This window comes from Triturus cristatus, chromosome 6 (genome assembly GCF_964204655.1).
Source record: "Triturus cristatus chromosome 6, aTriCri1.1, whole genome shotgun sequence".
In the NCBI taxonomy this organism is placed as follows: Eukaryota; Metazoa; Chordata; class Amphibia; order Caudata; family Salamandridae; genus Triturus; species Triturus cristatus.
This window is the reverse complement of record NC_140589.1, coordinates 714,890,301-714,913,740: the sequence shown is the minus strand read 5'-3', so window position 1 is coordinate 714,913,740 and position 23,440 is coordinate 714,890,301. Positions and strand designations below refer to the sequence as shown.

Sequence of the window (23,440 nt, the reverse complement as noted above, 5' to 3'; positions counted from 1 at the left end):
CTGCCTAACTTCTTCACTCCTCGGTAACGCTTTCTTCCAGTTTGAAGCGCACTCAGCATCTGGTTGCTCTTGTTACTTTTTGCTGCGAAGTATTGATACATGCTCAAATTTTGGAACATTTATCAATGTAACCACTTCAAGATGGCTGCACACAATGTGATAACAGGTGTATTTGTAAAGAGCACGATTACCCGTAGGTGTCCTGGCGCTGAATAACAGATGTTTATTGTTAACTCAATGGTACTCATTTTATCGACCTCAGATGGATGAAAGGCTGAGTGGACCCGCCGGGATTTGAACCTGTGACCATGAGGTCGAACACAGGCCCCTGCAGTGGCTGCTTTAGTCCACTGAGCCACCAGACTCGTGCTGTTGACTTGCATTGAGGCACTTGTCTTTCTTTCTGTGCGTTAAAAAGCCTTGGAATGTGTTCATAAATGTTTCCTTAGGCAAGCATGTATTCCTGACTCTCACTGCACGACCCAGTGTGTAGTAATTATATAGCTTTTCAATCCCAGGCAGCACAGCTCCCAGGTTAATGTGCTGCATGGCTAAACACTTATAAGGTCCCAAAGGCGAAACCTATTGGCTATGCCAATACTTGTTTCCCCTTGAAATGAAGATGACTCTGACCAGCTCTATCAAAGCCTGTCGTCCTTTCGTCCCTCTCACCAGCAGTATTAAAAAGGGTCTTCATGCAACATTGGTCCGGCTACTATTTTTAAGTTATTACACACAACACCGTAATGGCTGCCTTACTCTATTGCTTTTTTTTTCTCTGTCACCCAACATATTCTTTTGAAACCGCATTGGGCAAATACTCTCCAGATTAACGTTTCTGGGATTTTTGCTAAAGAAACTGATCTTTGTACTGCTGCACTTTTGAGCAATTTGATGTTTTTGCAGCAGTCCGATTTTGGAGCCTAGAATAGGATAGAGGGCAAGTTAATATAAGTCATGAATTAACTTCTTGTACCAATGGAAAGAGGGATTTCATTAAGGCCTGTTCATGATAGATGTACACTGAACTTTGACACAGTTACACACGAGGTGTTCTTGTTTCACAAATTAAACATGCAAGAGTTGAATTAATGTATTTAAAATGCGCGCATTATTGTAATTAAACAGTTGAGGTGTTGAGAATCGTCTTTTTTGACCCATCCTTTTGGCCTTCAACATTGTTCTGCTCTACAGAATGAATGGGTCAATGTGCAAGCAAGTGTGCTAAGCAATATCATCTTAACACTTTTGCTGCTATGCCTTTCCCCCCCAGAATGCTAAGCCCTTTTTTGACTGTTTGGGTAGTTTTGCGCTTAGGCCTCTATAGACTTTTTTCACCACAAGCTATCCAGACAAAAGGTTTGTAATTTTTTTCCAACATCCAGGGGATTGCAAAGGTACCCAGGGTTTGTGGATTCCCCTGGATGGGAATGAAAAAAATAGCCAAAATATAGCTAAAGTTTGAGTTTTGGGAAAAAATAGGAAAGAAGTGCTCCGCAAAAATGTTGACTAAAAACATTTGTTTCCCATTTCTGTTATGGAATGTTCTGGAATCTGTAAAAAGCCACAAATTCCTACCACCTAGCATTCCCCCAATTCTCCCAATAAAAATGGTATGTCAGTTGTGGGGGTAGGCCTAGTGCCTGTAACAAGAAAGGACCAAAACCACAATATGGAGTCATCAACATTTGCTGTCACAGAAATTACCTGATTTGGCAATGGGGTAGTTGCGATTTTGAGGCCAGGGCTCGGCTTTTTAGGCTAGTGTTCAGCGGCTACCCTGGATAAACTTACCAGAGCCAGATATTTCTGAAAACTAGACAACTAGCGGAGTCCAGGGTGGTGTGCCTAGCATGGATTCTACAATCTTCCTGGCCCTCCAAACCTCAAACTTCACCTAAAATTGTGCATTTTCCTTGCATTTCTGAGACGTAAACTTGCGTAATCAGCAGGAATCCACAATCTTCTTATCAGCCAGCGTTTCCCCACTTGTTCAGATAAAAATTCTACCCCCCTCTTGTGTCCCTGGGCCTAGAGTGAGTGACATGCATACATCAAACCAAGGTCAATGGGAGTCCCTCATGGCCACTCTCTTTGATCCTGGTTTGATGTGTGCCTGTTGTGGGCACTAGGCCCAGCCATAATGCAGCCATTGTTGCTTTATCCAGGCACCTATTTAGATAGAACCCTTAAACACCACAGATCATTATTAAAGGGCTCTTATTTGGTGCCGAAAATTGTAGTCTGAAGCTTTGCTTATTAGACAATCTTAGCATCTGTTTATGCTAGAGGTGTTTAACATGCAGGTTAATACTGTTTGTAGCCTAAGGTCTGATTACAGGTAGTAAACAAAGGAAAAAAAGGTTAACGTATTACTTCCGTTTTTTATAAGCTCAACATTAAGGATCTATTAGCCATACAGTTTTTAGTGGGTAGCTTATTATTTTTAGGGGTCGTGTTTGAAGGAAGGCAATTTGAAGATTATTTATATATTGGCACAAAGATGAAACAAGAAGCCATAAAGGGAAATATTGTCACTGTGAGAATTTGTGTAGAGGGATAATACTTGTAAGCACAGTACCGATCCTTGGTGAATGCTAACTGTAAGGGGTGAGCTTCTATGCAAGTTGTGAACACCAGGAAATTGAGAAAGATTGTTTAGACAGCTAAGAGAAGTGCTGCGTCACTAGTGCCGGTTGAGTAGTACTGTGGGTGATAATGTTGAAAAAATAGAGAGGTCTTAGAAGGACAAGGATGGGAAAGCCATGGTTCTGATGGACTGCAATAAGAAAGTTAAATAAGAAAGAACCCAATGCGGACTTTCCAGCTTGCACCTCGCGCTTAGTTTTGAAGATTCAGAAGTCCTGTGCACAAAACCTCTGGCACCTGCCGTTGTTCAGTGCCCCTGTGTACCAGATCCTTGGTCAGCAAAGCATATGAAGGTGCACCAGGTGAAGTCCAATCATGTTTATTGTATCAAAACCTTTATTTTTTCATAGTCTTTTCTTTATTTACATACACTGTCCAGCCAACGCGTTTCGTTCCATAAACAGTAGGAACTTCATCAGGGCTTTATCTCCTTTGACAGTACGTAGAGTTGCAAGCAACGTTCAGTATCATTGTTCCAGCTAGGTACACTGGCAACTTGGGAATCTCCCCAGGGCATCACCATGCCCCCGTTTGATACCCTGCTAAGTATCCGCCTCTTCAGTCCAATAAAATCCTGTAAAGCTTAGATAAGATATAAGAAAGTTTGTTAGTTGTTGGGCTGTCTCTGTGGATTTCTGGGCACAATTTGAAAACTTTGTGAATTTCTGTCCCGTAGTTGGGTGTGGGGGGCTGAGAATTTTCCAAAGAATGGGATTGACAGTGTCCCATGTAAAGATTCAGATAAGGTTGAAGCTGATTCGAAATCCTACGTCTGACAGAGTTTAAGGGTAAATCTAAACCCTTCTAATACTTGCATTTCTTTTCAGAAAATTTTGAATTATGCCAGGGAGTTTGTTGAGATTCAGACTTTTTTAAACTTCTTCCTGAAGTTTTCTTCCTTTATGGTTTTGGCTAAGGAGGTGTCGACTGCAAGACTTTCTTACAGATAGAGATGAAAGTGTATGGGGCGGAGTGGGAGAGAGCATGGATGAGACAATGCAGGGGGAGAACAGACTAGGGAAAGTAGAGTGTTTTTGAAGCATTCAGGGCAGTTGAGTTTGGGTGTTCTGTGTTTTTCAGTTTTAATTTAATTTGTATTTCCTTTTCCTTAATTTATGATTTTCAGTTTTTTGATATTCAGTAAATTATGATCAGGCAAGAGTAGGTAACAATATCTCCAGTAACGTCAGCCATAGTTAGGAAGGCAAGGTACTAACTGATAATCTCCTCTTTGTCAGCAAAAGCCAGAGCGGGATATAGAAAAGGAAGTTGTGCTTGGTTATCTGGTCACATAAGTATGGTGGTGTTGCCTGAAGAGCACAACATAAACCATTGGATTGTTCGTAGTCGAGAGAGATACCAGTGGTGGTGGTGGTGGTGGTGGTGGAGGAGGTAGGGGTTGGTTAGTGAAGATTGGGGGACTTTGGAACATGGCAGCTGCAAGTGCCCCCAGAGAAGTTCCAATGTAGCTGAGCTAGTAACCAACTGTCATACACCCACAAGGCTGTGGATTTTGTTCATTTTCAATTGCAGCGAAGGGGAGAGGAATGCATCAGTCATGGCCATAGAGTTAGCATTCTATGAATCCGTTATGTCAAGTGGGGCACGACTACCCTGTTTATGAATTGGTTCCAACATCCTTAATCACCTGCTCTGACACATGAACATATTTGTTTGGTATCAATCACTTTGCCTCCGTTCCTCTAAGAGGTCAAAAGTAGTAAATAAGGACTGTCACCTAACCTTTGCATACATATTTGTTCTGCTTCTTATGCACTTGCTGATGGCCATATGGTAGATCCAGAAAAGGCAACTTCTATCCCCACCAAGTTTTTGGGTGTAAGGACAATCGGATCCCCAGTATGAGGATATGGAGCCAGACAGAGAGTACCCCTTGTGTAGAGATATATTATCTGAGATGAAATGATGGCGCAGAAGCGGCTAGGTTAAACCTATGAGCACTTTCTGCAATGCCTCTTCATTATCATTCCCGACATTGCTGCTCCAGCATGGCCCGAAGCAATGTTAACTCACTTCCTGACACATGCAGGTTCCTGCATGTGTGGATAAAAAGTGTATCATGTGTGGATTACATGTAGATCTGAGCATGTGACTGCTAGAAAGGTGCTTCAGTAGTCCAACTGTATTGCTGAATGAATATAGCAGCTTAGCAGTGTAGCTGTATGTAATAGAAATGAAATTAATATAGGCACTGAGAACATTAGCATGATCATGGGTTTTCGAGATGTATACTCCAGTGATATGCCGGATCAGGCCACTTTAGAGGGGTCACTACTCAGGCAAATGAGCTTTTATAGTGGAAAGTTGTGTGTTGATGTGGGTGCTGTTCATGTGGACTAGACGTGTGATGATGCTGGTGCATTGAGCACAGTTAAGTCGAGAGAGGAGTATTTATATTTGTACCAATTAATTAATTAACCGCAGTATAGCTTTGCTCTTCCCAGGGCTTACAGACAGTGGGTGACTGAAGGCCATTTTTTTTTTTTTTTTAGAACAATGATGACCTAATAACATGCCTGTGTCGCGTAATGCGGATAGTAAGAAGGACCGTATGCATATCTGATGGCAACTAGAAGCAAGAAATCCGCTATCCACAGATGGTATTTAGACGATACGCAGGTGTGGAGGGGAGGTTGTTCAACGGATGCAACAAGGTAGAGGAACCATCAACAAGGAATCTGTCTGGGACCAAGAGACATGCAGATTGACATATAGATAGGGATCTTGCAATTCACAAGTCATTGTGCAGGCTGTAACCAGAGTAAAATAGTTTACTGGAGGCATCAAGGTGGACTAGACCAATAAGTACGTGGAAATTAGCAAAGCATGATACAGGCTTTACCTAGGTATAGTTTGCAAGGTACATTTGTTGAAGCCAGGATATATTGTGCCATGGTATGGAGAGGTAAATCACTAGAGCACACAATATGACAGGTATCTAGGCAGGACTTGAGTGAAGAGGGGTGGTCATGGAAGGAGAGACAATGTGAAAGGATCCCGTTGCTCACCCACTTACTCATTCACTCTCATCTACTGACTCACTCATCCATTCACTCTCATCTACTGACTCACTCACTCATCCAGCAATCCTCTCACTCATCCGCCCATCTGGTCACTCATCAGCTTAATCACTCATGGATCCAATAAAAGGCTTATTTTGTCTGTGAGGCAGCACTTTTTTTCAAAAGCCTTCCTGAGAGAATTATCACTATTTTTTAGAAATGCGAAGGTGTTCATCACAATTTAGAGCAGTCTGACAGTTAAGATTTACTCTAAACAAAATATTTGCTGTCTCCATAGTTTATTTATTTTCTCATAGTACTACTTTGTTTAATGCTCTGCACAAGAATATCATGCAGATGTTGTCAAAGATCTTTTCCTCATGTATTGTAACCTTAGACAAAGACCTTCGAATTCAGTTTGCATGGACAAGTAGCCCTTCAGCTACTGGTACCTCTCCTATGCGTAGCCAACACGACTACATTAGAAGCTTTTGCTGGTTAAATTAATTTATGCATACCAAAATTGAGAGTCTCCATTTGAGACAAAAATGTGTGTATTTTCAGAACTCATTAGGTAATAGTTGGTGAAAAATTGATGAATTTCCATAATATGTTTAAAGCTGCTGATTTAGTAATGAATAGTGGAGTTTCAGAGACTTATTACTAACATCATTACCTTGGAGCCAACAGCACTACTGCTATGGATGTAAAGTATTACCCATGTAAAGCCATTCAGAATTGTCAAAGCCTTTTTTACGTTATTGCTGGCAACTCTGCCTGACGCTCTAAAGTGATCCCTATTAGTCATCTTGTATATGGTGGCCACTAATGTAATCTTGTCTAATGTGGTTACTATTACAAAACGAATATTACTAGCTTGGGATGATTTTCAATGAACATAAGTAAATGTTTTTACACAAACGTTTGCAGACCCTTTCTAATTGTTTCTGCCAAATCGATTATATGAGGTGGACTATGTCATGTGTGATAAATAGCTAAGATATCTTTGTCAATCTTCATTTACTTAATCTTTCCAGATAAAGCAAGAACTTGATTCTGATATTCCCCCTGTACAAACTGACTCTGATCGGTACTGAGCCACCTACAAGTCACAAATTACACAGTTTATATATGTACTGAGGGAGAACGTATTCTATTATATTTTGCAATCTTGTCTTGCGCCATTGCTGCCATTTTCTCCATTGCATTTAAGAGGCACATCTTCGTCAATCATTATCTAATTGGGTGAGAGTCTGAAGACCTCTAGACCTGCCCTTTGGTTAACCTGCCAGCTAAAAGTATGAATTGTGATCATCTTTCCCAGATGTGACATCAATGGATAATCTCCCTCATAGCTGGTATCTGAACAGTAGACTCAGGGAATCGAGTGAAATAAAGACCAGTTATGCCAGTAACAAGCTTCGGAATTTTTGGCTAAAAGCTTATACTTGAGGGCAAAACCACCACATGTGGGCCAGAGTACTTCTGCATCTACACTCTTTCCCCCAGTTTCTCAAACTTCCTGCATTACCTTCAGGTGAAATGAAGCTATAAACTATTGTATTATTCTTTTATAATTGTTTTGCTTATATTTCACACGTGTATTGCTCAAATAATACACAAAGTGTCTTCTGGAATTTGACAAGTAACTTCTGTCTCTTAATTATCTCAACATTGTGGGAGGGTCTATAGATCTCTTCTATAAGGAAAAATGCCCTTATATAAGTGGGAGACCTCTTTCACCAGTGATCCCTTTTTAAAAGTGTCTCTTGACCCTTGCAGTAAATTCCTGACTCCCAGTCCAACAGTGAAGATGGGACAATTGCAATTATTCACCCTGTTATAAGTAGAAAAGATATCTACAGTTACTACAGTCTCTAAGTTGGCCTTTTTCATAAAGGTATTACATTACCAATAGACCATCCCTGCAGTGCAATTTAATCCTCCTGTGCTGGATCCTAAGATAGAACTCTGGGTTCTCCACCCTTGGATCTTTTTATACATTTACATGCTCGAATCCGAATAGCAGACAGTACATTGAATATGAATAAGGTTGGTTACTGAAAATAGTGTTGTCGTCTTAAGAGGATGATGTAATCATTTGCAATATTTTTAGGACATATGAGAAATAAATATTGAGCATTCCTGTTACATAAGAGTTCTTGGGCTCTGCATGGGTATGGAGAACTATTCTAACACTGGTAATTATCTAGGATGCACATATGTAATATTCAAGTGGGGAAAGCCCAGTCTCTCGTGAACCCCCCCCCCCCCCCCCCCCATCACCCACTATTTGATAAAGTCTCTCTCTCCTGGCTCTTTGTTTCTTCCCTTGCCAGAGAAAGGCTTCTAGTTTTTGCCCTACTACAAGCCTAAATGTTATTAGACTGAAGCAGAGTGTTCGGAATCATGGGTCTGCTGTTCCTTCACAACGATATTCAGGGTCGAGACTTCTTATATCACCGGAAGATGCCGGGCATAGATAATATGGATGGCGGAGAAAAGGACGCTAGTATTGAGCTGCATGTCCTTCACTTCTGGCATAGGGGTGGGGCTTCCAGGGCCTACTGCTCCTATCTTCGAACCTGGTAAGTCCTGAACTGGAGTAGGGTACTAGATGGAGGTGGGTTTGCTGTGTATTAACTGCCACCTGTATCCTTATATCTAAACTATATTAGTAGGTTATGTACTCCTAAACATTGGTCTGTAAAACCACTAATCCATACGAAAATGCCTTCCTCAAATCGAAAGGGCTTACTCAAAGTTCCTGTCACTCAGAACAATGTTTCTCTTAGTGGGCGATGTCTCGGGCATTCGCATCAGAGTCCACCAAATATATTGTCTTAAGATCATTATTTCATCCAAATCCAAGGTATTTTCAGATGTCCCCACCTCTAAAAGTCTTTAAAAAGTTTGTTCAACAGACCCAAAAAGTTAGAATTGTTTATTTCTTTCGTACATCTAGGTAGGTTAATGCCCAAGTATTTAATCAGGTCTTTGGTCCAAAGTAAACCACGATTTGACAACAGTTGAGAACTTCTTATTATCGGTAAGTCCCATACCCACTGACTTAGTATAATTAGTTTGATATCCTCTAATTCAACCAGAATGGCTGGTAGGAAAACATTTAGTTTTGAGAATGTTAAGGTGAAGGGATGTCTAATCATCGCAGGCCCCAATATGCTAATAAAGCATTGAATGATCCCCACTGGCTTCCAGTGGAGCAGCGTGTTTAATTTAAGGCTCTCTACATCTTGCATAGGTCCTATCATGAGAGAGGTCCCACTCTGTTAAGATCGCCAACCAGCCCTTACATAACAGGAAAGTCATTAAGATCCTCCTCTGCCCACCTGCTGCAGGTCCCCAGAGTCAGAAGATCTTGCTGGGGAGGCTGGTCTTTCGCCTATCGGGCCTCCAAGCGTTGAAATTCTTTCCCTTTGGAACTATGCCAGCTGTCCTTTCATAAGACCATGAAAATCTGCCTCTACATTTTTTGTATTATTGGCTAGCTGGCATTAGGATGACCTGTTCTAGCACTGAGAGGCCTCCTGGTAGCTATGCACTCACTAAATAAGAACCATAGAAAAGAATAGAATAGGGAAAACAAAATATCATCAGCAAATAAGACTCGCCATGTCTGGTTCCACAAGTTAACTCTATTGAGGGGAACAGACACAATTTAGCCCGAAACCGGTCCCAGAATGCTTGTTTCCAGTCCAGGGAAGACATGGCGTGGCAGTTCAGGCTGGACTGTTCCCATGAGGCACAGGGCCAGACTGATTTGCAAATAGCTGTGTCTGAACTGGGGTGACGAAGTGAGCTAAAGAACGAGGATGGATTCAACCCAGATCTGTGACTGGAGGTGAACGTCTGAAAGGTTTCAGCGCTCCGTCCATCATCTCCTTGTGTTTGCTTTGTTCGCCCTAAGTTGGCTGGGTATGCCCAGACGTGGGTCCCTTGCTCACTTTGCCACTGGATTCAAGCTAGCTTGGCTGATGAGGGCTGTTAGCCCGAAACCGGTCCCAAGATGCTTGTTTCTGGTCCAGGGAAGACATGGCTTCTCAGTTCGGGCTGGACTGTTCCCATGAGGTCACAGGGTCAAGACTGATTTGCATATAGCTGTGTCTGAACTGGGGTGGCGAAGTGAGCCAAAGAACGAGGATGGATTCAACCCAGATCTGTGACTGGGGGTGAGTGTCTGAAAAGTTTCAGCGCTCCGTCCATCATCTCCTTGTGTGTGCACTATTTATTGTTTGTCAAACCAAGGGGTAAACAACATTTGCCTTGATGAAATCGGTGTTTTTTCTATTTGTTAGATTATGTTCCAATGGATTGAGCCCATTTCTGCATCCAGGACTGGACAACAATGATTACTTCATGTATTTTCTCACTGGGCAACAGTGTCTAATTGTTTTGTTTGTTCATTTATTTATTATTACTGTTTCAGCAAATAACTCTTTACTTTGTCTTGCATTGTTCCACCAGCTGCATTTTTACCTTCATCTGGTGAGCCTGTAGTGAATTAGAAAACTTGGGAAGCTGTTTTCCGTGCATTTGTGGAAGTATTGGAAGATGATACTTGTTCAGCTGAAAGGAAGTTATCCTTGTTACAATATTGTTTGGGAGGATATGGTTTAAAGGAATGTTGTTATTTATCCCCATTAGTACCACCTGGGGATGTTGATGTCTGTCTGCATGCTTCTAAGAAGATGCTCATGCATTATGTAAGGAAAACTAATACTGTTATGGTGTGCTGCAAGTTTTATTAACACAAGCAGGGTACTGATGTGACAATTGAAGAATAGGTTTCAGCATTAAAATGGTTAGCATTTTCATGTAAGTCTGAACATATTAACTATGAGCAGATCTTACTAGATCAGATTCTTATGAAAAATAATAGCAAGGTTCAAGAAAGACTATGGGTTTCTGCTGACATGTATTTAATTGCAGGTGTTGTAATGGCTAAAAAAATTGAACTTTCTAAACGATTAATTCAGGAGCTAAGGGGGGTTCAAAATTACAAGTTAATATTGTACAAAAGAAATGTAATGAGGTTAAAATCAGGAACGTTAAGGGCACATGGGAAGGATGGCGAGGAGCTAATGCCTTTTGTTACAGATGTGGTAGCTAATGTTACAGAAGTGGTAGTTAAACACATATTGTCAATTTTAAAAATTTCCCAGCAATAGATCAAATCTGTGCCAAGTGCAAAAAGGCATTTCACTAAAGTATGCACAAGTTCTGACTAGAGGAAAATGCACTTGGTGACAGTAGATAATGATAACAATGACAATATATATATAGTTTTGCCATGACCCTGGGGCTGTGCTAATTGTAGATGATGGTAATGGGGCAGGATCTCTCTATTTATGTACATGGTTCACCATATTATATAAGACTGTGTTTGAAAAAAACTGACCCAAGAAGAAACTGTGTCTGCAAGATGTTGCTCCTGGTGGATATACTGGTTAAAAGATTAAGTTGATTGAGTACTTTTTGTCAGATATGGAATTTTCATGTAGACATACTAGGGTGAAAGGATAGTCTTTAATGGGTTAGCCCCAACAGAAGGAGATGGGAAACAAACTAGATCCCCAAGCTCATCCGCCAGTGTTTCTCTTCTGCCGAAATTGATAAATTGGATAATTTGTCCACGTTCTGTAAGGATGACAATTATTAGTATTATTATTATTTTTTTTTTAAATGTAACCCAGTTTTTGTGTGTGCATTGGGGAATGCAAAGGCTTTAAATACAGGATTATTCTAAAAAACAATGTTTCTTCTATCCAACTTTAAGTGAGGGATATTCCTTTAGCATATAGAAGCAGACTGAGAGAAATGTTGAATGAACTTGATACTAAGTAGATTATTGAGCCAGTTGAATCATCTTCTTGGGTTTCTCATGTGGTAATATCATTCGAAAATTTAGGAGAAGTTGAGGTTATGCATAGATATCTGTAGCTAAATTGATGAAATTCGGTTAGACTCGCACCCTCTCCGCCTTAGCAGAAACTTCTGTTTTCTTTACATTAGATTTGTCCTGTGCATATCCTCAGGTTGTCTTAGATGATGAATTCAAGTATTCTATGACATTCATCACCCTGAAGGGATGTTTTGTTATCCTAGAATGCTATTTGGTGTTGTCAATGCGGCTTTGGTCTTTCAGAGACATTTTAGTCTTTGGTGAAAGTATCAGGGAACATAACAAGAATTTATTCAGGATATTGACTGCAGTACAGGAGAAGTGAGTTATTCTGAAGGTATCCAAGTGTAAATTTAGGAAACAAGAAGTAGATTTCTAGGACATTCGATTTCTAGTTTTGGGATTAAATCTAAAACTTGTCTTATTGAGTCTATAGAGAGAGCGCCATATCCTACGATAAAATTCGTGGCATTTTCGGGCCTACCTGACTTTTACTCAGTGTTCATCCAAAATTATGCTTCTAACATAGGGTCATTAAGATGTCTTCTTAACAAAAAAAGTTACATTTTTTGGGGGCAAAGCACAAGAGGATATTTTAGAGTTGCTAAATAAAGCAATAGTCACCACTCTATAACTAAAACGTTTTGTTGAAGGGAAGGAATGCATAGTTGCTGTTGATGCCAGCAATCGTAATTTGGTGGCAGTTCTGTTACAGAAAGATGGCAGGAATTGGTGGATTTGTCCTATTGTTCTCAGATTCTGTGTGATTGGGAAGCGCATTTTGTTGGTGAGAGGGAACCTCTGGCTTATGTTTGGGGTTCAGAACATTTAAGGATGTTTTTGTGGGAGACAAAGAGTTTGTGAGACATCATAAGCCCCTGGTTAATATGTTGTCACCAGGTAGAGGTAGGACCAGTGGTGGATGGTGACATTTGAAAGTAGTGAGGCGTAAAACAATTGTCGTACTTCACTACGGGGGGTTCTCCCCCTAGAATATTTTGAAAAAAGAGTGGGCAAATGGTGCCCCAAAATAACTGGCTGACTGTTCACATGCGGTGTACAGAGCAGGTGGAATTTAAGATTAAGAGAGCTGGAGAGCAGAGGCCCGGACTCATGCCTAGCTCGCACTCAAAACGCTGACTTCCTGGTAAAAGAGCTGAGCATGAAAAGTTATTAAACTTTTACCTAAATCTCTCCTTACCGCCTCTCTTCTAGTCTGCATCTCTCCCAGCCTGTATTTCTCCTTGTACACATGACATCTCTCCCTGCTGCCTCTCTTCCAGTCTGTGTCTCTCGCTGTACACCTCTCTCCCTAGTAGGAAGGAAGAGAGAAGGTGAGTGGGAATAGGCCTTTCTGTTTCTCCATGGAAATCAGCCGTCCCACTTATTTCGCCTACTGTTTCATCACAAAAGGTATTTGTAATCATTCAAGTGTAACCGCAAATGGCAAGTGTATTAAATAGAATTGCAAACCACATGTATGTAGAGTTGTTCTGATATTTGCACACAAAACATCCCTTATTACAAAAGTCATGCAGGTTTATGAACATTCACGTTAGTACTCCTGGGCTCAGCTTCTGTACCCCCGTGACCTCAAATACCGCCGCCAGTCTTGACGAAGGAGGTAAGGCAGGCAAGCCTTGAGAGTGGGCAGGCCAAAAGAGGGCCTTACTAACCTTAGGAAACATCAAGGGTGCCGCTAAGAAGCAGTTTTAGGCGTCCTTGGGGATCGGGGAACCAAAAGCTAAGATATAAAGGGTAACACTGCAGGGGGACTTCAGGATAAAGGAATGATGAGGATGCAATGCAATGGGTGCCCAGATGGTCGGAGATATTGGTTCTTACAACTTTCACTAACAATTTTTTTTGTGACTTTTACATCCCAGTTAAATACCTTCTGCTCCTAAAAACAAGCCTCCTCAATGCTAAACATGTTGTCCAGAAAGACTCTTCTCGCACAGATATGCAGAAAAAAGTACCAAGTCTGTAGCACGCACTAAGTTGAGACTCTACACTGCTTGCTTCATATGTGCAGGAGACTGAAAGTTTGACTTTTACGAGTGCAACAGAGCAGCCAGGTTGTCTTCCTCGGACTCAGCCGCCAAAATCATTGGGGTTTCCCGTGTTATTTTCACGCGGACCGTTGTGTTCTGCTCCACTTGGTCCCTGCTTTTGGAACTTTTCTCTTGAGCAGTCACTGCCTGCAGGCCAGCTATGACCAGGTGTTCTGGGCTTCCGTGCAGAAACCCGAAAACCTATGGAGCGAGGCAGCTGGTAATATTTCTTGGTTTAAGCCATGGACTAAAACAATGGATAACTCCAGCCCGCCTTGCACCAACTGGTGAGTGTAATTATGTCTATAGTGCATTTGTGCATATTAACACCTTGTCAAATAAATGTCCAGCGGCAGTTCGGGGGTGGGGGTATTCTTTGTGCAATAATCGACTGTGCAATGCCGCATTATATAAACTCTTAACTCTTCTCCCTTCCTGATCGGCAACCAATAAACTACATATGTTACTACAATCTATCCAGGGATTGTATGCCACGTAATGAACAAAGTACATCGCCCTGTCAATATCACCCGCAGGCAGCGTGTTCAGGGAGAGAGATCCGAGCCGCCGGAGACAGGACTGCTTGACGAAGCGAGCGCCTCTGAAGAGGTATTGAGATCAAAAGCGTGCGCTAACCCTGTAGCTGCAGGTTCGGACCAACGTTAATTTTTTGTTAAACTAGGAGTTTGAGCCGCGCGCCAGCACGAGCCCCGCTCAGGTTAGGTCAGTGTCGAATCTCCCACTGGACCCAGACCGGGCCTGAAGCCCCTCGGACCATCTGCTCTTCCCTTCCATTTTCTCCGCATTTGGCTCGAATTAGTAGCCTTCCCCGGGCACATGGGCAGTCGCTCGCAATGGTCGCATGGGGGTGGGGGCCGGAGAGGGGTTTAAAAATAAAGTTAATTAAAAAACAAACTTAAACTTACCTGAACAGGCGGGTCCGCGCCGCCTCTGCTGTCTGCTCCTGGGCCGGGGTCCGGTGTGTTGGAATGGGAATGGCGCCTTCCCAGCGTCTTTCGTGAGTGGCTGGCAACCCCTGACTCTCAGCCAATCCAGATGCTGCTCCAGCAGCGCCGCCGCCAGGATTGGCTGAGGGCAGGGAGGGCAAGGATACTCCCTGCCCGTTAGGAGACCGGGGGCTGCGCATGAAGCAACCCTCGGTCTCTTAAGGGGAAGACTAGAGCGCATGTTCGGGCTGATCGTAAAAATGATCAGCCCAAAAACGAACATGCGCCCTATTGCGCTGTCCGCTGTCACTCAACCCAAAGAGTGCTGCCGCAGCCCCACCCCCTTCAGCGTCCGTGTTCTACTTCTGATGCTAATGCCAATTAGCGTCAGAAGTAGAACGATGGGGCCGTAGCATTAGTGGGGCAACGCCCCCCCTTAGGACGCACCGCCACTGGGTAGGACGTTGACATCGAGATTTACCAGGCTTTCCTCTAAACTTCAGGAATTTCAATTTCATTACTAAGGTACGTTTAAATATATATGTGTGTGTGTATATTTTTATTTTTTATCTTTTTGGGTGGAGACCCCTCTAGCCCCCCATACTTACCTTAAGTAAAGAAATGCGTGGTAAAGGCCTATATGTGCTAAACAAATACAAGGTAACAAATGTGTGGTGAAGGCACTGCGATATAAAAATCGCGTTGCAAAGACTGTTTCCCCCAACAAGGCTGTCAAAAGAAATTTGACATGTTTCGTTTGTTTTTATGGTTGTATTTATGGCACAATGCTTGTTCTTTTTACTCACCTTTCTATACGTTTGTTATAGGGTTGGGCCACACTAATTTTTTCTTACTTCAAATAAGGTGTGTGTTTTCTCCTTCACATTTCCAGGAATACATCGTCTGAAACAGACCTTGCCGAAGAGGAAAGCAGGATTTATGGCCAAATCGTATGACCCAATAGCACCGATAGCCGAAGAAATTAGTGAGGAAGCCTGCCTTTTGTGCTTTGATGAATTTCAGGTAATCTTTATCTTGTATCCAGTGCTATCCATGTGTACACCTTTTGTCTAAAACTGTGATTCTTTTGGGTTTTAACATTGGCGATTTGTGATTTGAGTTTTCCATACAACAGTTGCAAATTATCAACCAAAGTATAATCAGATATCGTGAAAAAAACAGAAATTTTTAAAAAAGTGTTGAAAGTGATTATTACGTAAAAACCTCAGCTGGTTATAAGAATATTAGATTGTTATTTTGTAGTGCAAGTGAGAATTAAGTTTAAGTAGAACGAATAAAAATGGGTGGGAGCGTCCTTAAGGAAAGGAGGGCAGTGGAAAAGACTCCCATGTTTCATTAGTACATTTATAAGACCCCGTTGGGGTAATAGAGCGCCGGTTTCCTCCTCTTATTCTGTTTGACTCCTGATTGTAACTCCTCCCTGTAGTTGGAGCAGATTCTGGTTTAATTTGGCAGTGTCAACATCTTTATCAGTTGTGACCATCCCACTTAAGCATCATCTGTTTGCTTCTATTTGTGACTAATTAGTTTACTGTATTTTGGGTCCTTACTTTCAAAAATCTCTGTGATGACTCTTCATCATGCCTTGGTGTTGATCCAGCAATAGATGGATCATCATCTCATCCTCCTACCTGGTGATGCCAGAGCTTCTCATTAGCTGCTGCAGTTTGTTGGTCAGGAAAGCCTTGCTGAGTGGCCACAGGAGAATGATGTCTCCAATGATTCAGTTGTTGGTTGATGGTGTTGAACGCCAAACTATAATCGGTGAATGCCAAATACAAGTTTTATCCGATAACTTGAGTTGCCACTTCAATCAGGTGCATTGGTTAGTTTTTTAGAAGGGGATGTTGGTGGTTTAGTAGTATTTGCATCATTAGACAGTTTATCTGCTTCAAGTGTCCTTGCTTTCCGGTTAGTTGTAGGGTGGGTGTGAGGTTTGTTGGAATTCTGTTTAATATTGGAAGTAGCTGTGGTTTGTATGAGAATTTAAGGATTATGATTAATTATTTTACTATAATAACCATGGTATCTTTCTTCTTTGGAAAAGATGGGCACTTTAAACAGTAATAGGTTTCTGCTCGTCCTTCATTTAAACCTTGTACAAGAATCTTTTTCAGCCTCTATTAGAGTATCCCCCCTCCCTCCTTTTGAAGTCCATTCTTGCTCACTCTCAGCACTGAGACAGCCAAAATGGAACCTTTTGTGTTTTTTAAATATTCAGTTGTTGAAATATAACTAAGGCTATGAGATCTTGGGCATGCTTATATTAGGATAGAAGATGGATTAATACCTTTTAATTCATAATATATGAGCGTGGTTGAGTCAGCCTAGCTCTGAACACAGCTAAGGAACTTGCAAATACATTTTTTTTAAATAACATTATCTTCATATGGAGAGGAAGGGTATTGTTTTGTTTCTAGTAATTGTAGAACAGGTGGTGAAAATAGAATATATGTAGGACTTGTAAAGGGTCATCTTCTACTCACAGCCGTGTCTCGAGGGATAAGGGTCAAATAGTGGTGGAAGTGTTTCTGTTTCAAACATGAATGCATTTGAGTGAATCATAAGCACTATTACATGTATGTTTATGTAGCAGTATGCTTTATACCAACAAACCGAGCAGGATTAATGGATTCAGATTATTTTAAGACCAAGATCAGGAAAGCGGCAAAGTTTTCCCCTCATTGAAGCTTACACAGTTTCTCCCACATGCAGTAGGAAAAATGAAAAAGGGCCAAGGCAGTGTTAAATGCAAAGTCTAAATTTTCTCTGTAATCGGAAGATGATCTCGGGAGGCACTGAATGCTTTGAAATGCTTTAAGTCTTGCTTATTAGTGAGATTAAGGAAAATCCCCAAGTCGATGGGGTTTCCAGTGTGCTGACAAGGCTTGAAGGTGTCTCATAAACCTGGTTGGGTGAGGCCCATTTGTTGAGTGAAATGTTTTCTTCAGAGCCTTTCAGTGTGCTCTCTGCATTTACCCAATTGAGACACAGCTAGTTTTGACTCTTCCATTGTTGTTAATGGGAGAGGCAGCCTTTGACAGTGCATTTATCACCCAGATCCTTAAGTATGTTCATATGAATCTGGGAATTACTCTGTGTACATATGTAAATGTATTGTGGCCGCCTTATGATAGTTGTTAAATGAGCCAAGTACTAGGTGTTCTAGAGGACAACCGATGGAACCACATTCCTTGCTCCCATCATGTGTCTCTTCAGCAGATTCAGCGAAGAAGAAATTTTGTTACATCTGCTGATGTGCTTTTGTAGGAGAGGGTATAAAAAGAGAGGTGGCCCGACTTATGCTAGGGAACAGGGCACTTCAAATCAGTAAAAAGAGGAAGAATCCCTGGAAGGTTCTCATTCATTTATCACTCTGCAGACAATCGCTCAGTAGCTTCTATATAAAAGGTTTTTACAAAATGTTGGCGCACAAATTCAACCTCAAACAGAAATATAATGCTATTATTGTTTTATTAAAAAGAGTTTTACTCTCTCTTTTATCTTAAAAAAACCCCACCAGGGTCTAAATTATAAACATCAGTGCAATAAAAAAATGTTGTTTCATAGAATTACAGTATCACATTACATACAGTACAATATCTTATATCAACATACTAAATCATTAAAAAGCATGGACCCAAAGAGAGAACAGAAACAGTCAGAAATATCTGTTTACAAATGATCCAAAAACAATACACAGTATATAAGGGGTCTTTAGTGAAAGGATTTCATTCTTATCTAAAGTGTTCCCTGTTTGTTTGGATTCTTGCTTAACAAAGGTTTTGTAGGAGAGTTCTAAACTGCTGAAGTACTCTCCTAGACTCCCAATTGCATAGGAAGTGTTAAGCTAAGTTTCAAGCATCTGCTGGTGAAATGTTGTGGATATGTCAAGGAAATTTGAAGCCCAGTCCTGGCCCTGATCTCTGACAGTCAGCAAGCAACTCTTTCCTGTGGTTGCTCTGGTTTTGCTATCACTGCATCATCTAGTGACAGAGTGAAAATCAATGATGAGTTTATTTGATTGAAGATGTGCCGAGATATGAGTTAACAATAGGCTCAAGGAACTTTCTAGATGGTAGTCACAGGAGTGGTACAGTGTTTCAGAGCTCCCATACCACATATTCGACTTCTTTAATAATGGAGTTACGATAGTAGACTATAGTTTCTGACTGGCTGCCTCTAGTCTTTTTCAATTGTATAGATTTATTTTGAATTTAAAGCTATGCAAAAAATAATCACATAATGTACAAACTATATTAGTTATAGTTAACATAAGAAGAAAATTAAATACCATTAAAACCAATTTGATCTTGTTATGTTATGACTATTTGTATGGTGCTCTAATCACCTGTGAGGTCATCCAGGCACTTGAGCAGGTGTGTAGGCATGTAGCGCCACGTTGTTATACGATGAGCCAGGTCTTCAGCCTCCTGCGGAGCTCAAGAAGTGAGGAGGAATCTCTAATGTGTTGAGGGAGGTCGTTCCATGTTTTGGGTGCGATCAAGGAGAATGAGCGACCTCCTGCTCTGCATTTGTGAATGTGGGGGTTGTGTGTGAGTGAGAGGCACAGCGTTGGTGTCTGGTCAGTTTGTGAACGTTTATGTGGCTGTTCAGGTATGCTGGTCCATTCAATCAGTCTATCAATCAATCAGGGGAATTGTAAGCGCGCTACTCACCCGTGAGGGTCTTAAGGCGCTGGGGAGGGGAGGATAAGCAGCTCCGTTCAGTCGAAAAGCCAGGTCTTGAGCGTCTTCCTGAAGATGTTCATGGAGGGGGCGGAGGGGGCGTGTCTGATGTTGAGCGGGAGCTGGTTCCAGGTCGTGGCTGCGATGTAGGAGAAGGTTCTTCCACCTGTTCTGGCTCTACGGATGCGCTGGGTTTTGGCGAGGTTTCTCTTGGGTACTTGGAAGGAGATTCTCTCATTGAGGTTTTCGTGTCCGTTGTTGTGAAGTCATTTGTAGGCATGGGTGAGTATCTTGAAAGTGACTCTTCTCAAAGGGGAGTCAGTGGAGGTTCCGTAGGGGTTGGGTGGTGCTTTCGTGTCAAGGAATGCCGAGGCTGAGTCTGGCTGCGGTGTTCTGTATGGTCTGGAGCTTGCGGAGCAGAGACTTGTTGATCCCGGCGTAGATGGCGTGTCTGTACTCCAATCTGCTGGTTATGAGTGCATGGGTGACGGCCTTCCTTGATTCGGGGGAATCCACTTGAAGGTCTTTCGGAGGATTCGGAGGGTGTTGAAACAGCTGGAGGCGATGGTGTGGACCTGTCGTGTCATGGAGAGAGAGGAGTCGAGTACGATGCCGAGGTTTTGGGTGTGGTTCGTGGGTGTGGGGGGATGCCGTGGGCGGTAGGCCACCAGGTGTTGTCTCATGCCGAGGGGGAGGGTCCGAGGACCTCTGTCTTCTCCAAGTTGACCTTCAGGCAGTTTCTGCTCATCCAGGATGCGACGTCCTTCATTCCTTCCAGAATATTGAGTCTGGTGGTGATTGGGTCCCTGGTGAGGGAGAGGATGAGCTGGGTGTCGTTGGCGTAGGATACTATGTTGAGTCCGTGCTGCCTGATGATGATGGCGAGGGGGGCCATGTAGATGTTGATGAGCGTGGGGCTGAGCGATGATCATTGGGGCACTCCGCAGTTGATTCCCATGGGTTCGGAGAGAAAAGGTTGTAGTCTTATTCTTTGGGTTCTGCCGGTGAGGAACGAGCTGATCCAGTCGAGGGCGGTTCCTTGTATGCCGGCGTGATAGTCTGGCGGTGAGTGTACGGTGGGAGACGTTGTCAAACGCTGCAGAGAGGTATAGTAGTTAAAGGGCCGCGGCGTATCCTTGGTCGAGGAGGGTGTGGATATCGTCTGTGGCGGCGAGTAGAGCGGTTTCGGTGCTGTGATTGCTGCGGAATCCGGATTGGGAGGGGTCGAGGATGGAGTTTTCTTCGATGAATTTGGTTAGTTGTGCATTGCCGGCCTTCTCGGTGACTTTGGCCACAAAGGGGAGGAGGGAGATGGGTCCGTAGTTCTTGAGGTCAGTGGGGTCTGCTGAGGGCTTCTTGAGCAGGGGTCTGACTTCAGCACGTTTCCAGTCATCGGGAAAGATGCCGGTCTTGAAGGTGGTGTTGATGGTGTGTCATAGTTCGGAAGCGGTGGCGGTTCTGTGGAAAATGTCCTGGGTCCAGGAGGAGATGGTGGGCTGGATGGCTTTCTGGAGCAGGAAGCGGTTTCGGAGTTGGGCGTCAGGTTGTTGAAGTTGTCGTAGAATGCCTTGATTTTTAGATGGAAGTAGGATCCAAGCTTGTCTCAGAGGTCCTGGGAAGGGGTGATGTCCGTGTTTTCACTGGAGGGCTTGGTGAATTCCTGGATGACGCTGAAGAGTTGCTTGTAGTCCATTGTTGTGTAAGTATTTGTATGTGTTTGTGAGATGTTTGAATTGGCTGCTGTTGTGTATAGGGAGCCAGTGAAGGTGCAGTGTGATGTGTGTGCGACATGGGGAGGTTCAGTATGAGTCTTGTTGCAGTGTTCTATATAGTCTGAAGTCAGTTTAGGAGTTGCAGGAGATTCCGGCATTGAGTGATATGAGATTACCAAAATTCATAAAAGCGCAACAAATGTCCTTGCTCTCCTGGGTGCTTTAGTCTTGCTATGCCGCTCAATAAGAACTGGTACTACAAACTTCCAGTGATACTATGACTTCCTAAAGGGTAAACAACTAGATTTTAATGCCTTCCTGAAGGGGAAATGCAGCTTCAGGCACATGAGATGACGGGAAAGACTATTCCAAAACTTTTCTGTCGCGACTGAGAAAGCTTTGCCTCCCCATCTCTTCTTCCGAACTCTTGGAACTGTCAACCAGTAATGATGTGGTGGGCGAAGAATTCGAATAGGAACATACCATTTAGAACATGGCTTTAGTTCCAGCTGGAAGTACAGCATAGAGAGTTTTATGTACAATACAGAGTGCCTTGCACCTAATGCGCTTCTCCATTGGAAGCCAGTGCAGTGTGAGTAGACCTTCAACACCAACTGCCACTTGGGTATATCCAAGGTAAGCCTTGCTATTGCATTCTGCACAAGTAACAGCTTTGCCTGGGGTGTTTTGTTGGTCTCAAGTTTCAACGGATTACAGTAGTCTATACTTGAGGAGACCAATGCAAGAGCTACATGTTTATGTGCTGGGAGGGCCATAAACGGGAAGGTTTTCCTCAACATTCTAATAGTCCAGAAGCAGGTGATGCTGTAGAGTTGGCCTGGCTGTCCAGTGACAGCTTGCTATCTAGGATGACACCTAGATTCTTAGCTGTGTCCGTTGGGGTGGGTAATGCACAGAGCATGTATGGCCATCAGTTGCTGTTCCAGATCGTAGGTTGACATCCAAAGAACAGTACCTCCGTCTTGCCTCTGTTTAACTTCAAATAGTTCTTCCCCATCCATAAAGCCTCTGCCATCATACAGTGATTGAAGCTGGCTGCGATGTCCTCAGTGTCTTTAGAAATAGACACAATTATCTGGTTGTCATCAGCATTTGACACAGCCTTTAGCCCACAGGAACGTGTGAGCTTGGCAAGTGGGGAGACCGAGATTAAATAATGTGGAGCTCAAGAATAAACCCAGTGGTAGCCCACATGGCAAAGAAAAAGGGTCTGATTGAAACTGATTCATGGTTACCCTCTGAGATCTGTAAGTAAGAAAAGAGGACAGCAGTTTCAGAGCTCTATCTTTAATTCTCAGTTCCTGCAAATGCTACATCAGCAGGGTTGGGGAGATGGTGTCAAAGGCCACGGAAAGATCTAAAACGATTAGAGCCGTGGCCTGCCCAGCATTGACTAATTGTCTGATGCTGTTCGTCGCAGATACCAAAGCTATTTCTGATTACTTCGACAACCATACTGCTATACATCCAGCAGACCCTGTTCCTCAACATACCCCATCAGATGATGATCAATGTGTTTATCTAGGATCTTTGCTGGGACTGGAAGTAAAGAGCTAGGACAATAGTTCTTGAGGCCGTTGGGATGAAGTTTGGGCTTCTTAAGTAATGGTCTTATCATGGCCTCCTTCCACAGACATGGATTGCACCCTGACTTAATAGCTGTGTTCTTGACTGAACTTAGAGTACGAAATACTGTGCCAGCTACCAGTTGCACAGTTTCTGGAGCACATGGTTCAAAAAGGGATCTCGATTTAGTGTTGAGGATGCGACTCAGTTCTAGTGTCAGAAGAGGGAATCCCAAAGCATCCACCCATGCTTCTTATCCTCCATGGAAACTGACGGACTTCATCCCTGCTAAGACTCAGGGGACCTTGGTCTGCTGTATTAGGGGCGCATCAAGCTCCTTGTAGATATTTGAAATTTTATGCTGAAGGAAGTCTGCTAGCTTGTTGCAGAGTACTTGTGAACCATCTATTTCTGAATGGGCCAGGGGTGAAGATAGCTGATGAATACATTTAAAGAGCTCTTCTGTGGAGTTGGTAGACTCAAATTTGTTATTATAGTAGAGTGCTTTTTCTTCTCTAGTAGCAAGTTTGTAATCTCTGAGGACTGTCTTATATAAGGATCTCTCCTACTCCCGATAGTTTCCTCCAGGCACATTCCTGACGGCGGCAAGCCTGTCTAAGAAGCCTTAGACGCTCTGTAAACCATGCGACAGTCTGCACTTTCCTCCGAAGTTTGGATTTCCATAAAAGAGCTGCAGTATCAGCTGCCGAACACAGCCAGGCTGAAAAGTATTTTGCCCCTCTATCCACATCGTCATGGACCTTGCAATATCTGCTATTAGAGGCACTGGAGAAGGACTCGGCTGAGACCCTCTTCCTGTTCCTGCTGAGGGTTCG

At 42.8% G+C, this 23,440-nt stretch overlaps 1 protein-coding gene across 1 annotated transcript in view; it reads left to right on the top strand.

Moving 5' to 3' along the window:
• AFG1L (AFG1 like ATPase) overlaps positions 1-23,440 on the top strand; it is a 504,970-nt gene that overhangs the window by 110,356 nt on the left and 371,174 nt on the right. The window contains exon 5 of the mRNA XM_085611205.1: positions 15,489-15,619. Coding sequence (XP_085467331.1) covers positions 15,489-15,619 — 131 coding nt within the window. The remainder of the gene's footprint in view (positions 1-15,488; positions 15,620-23,440) is intronic.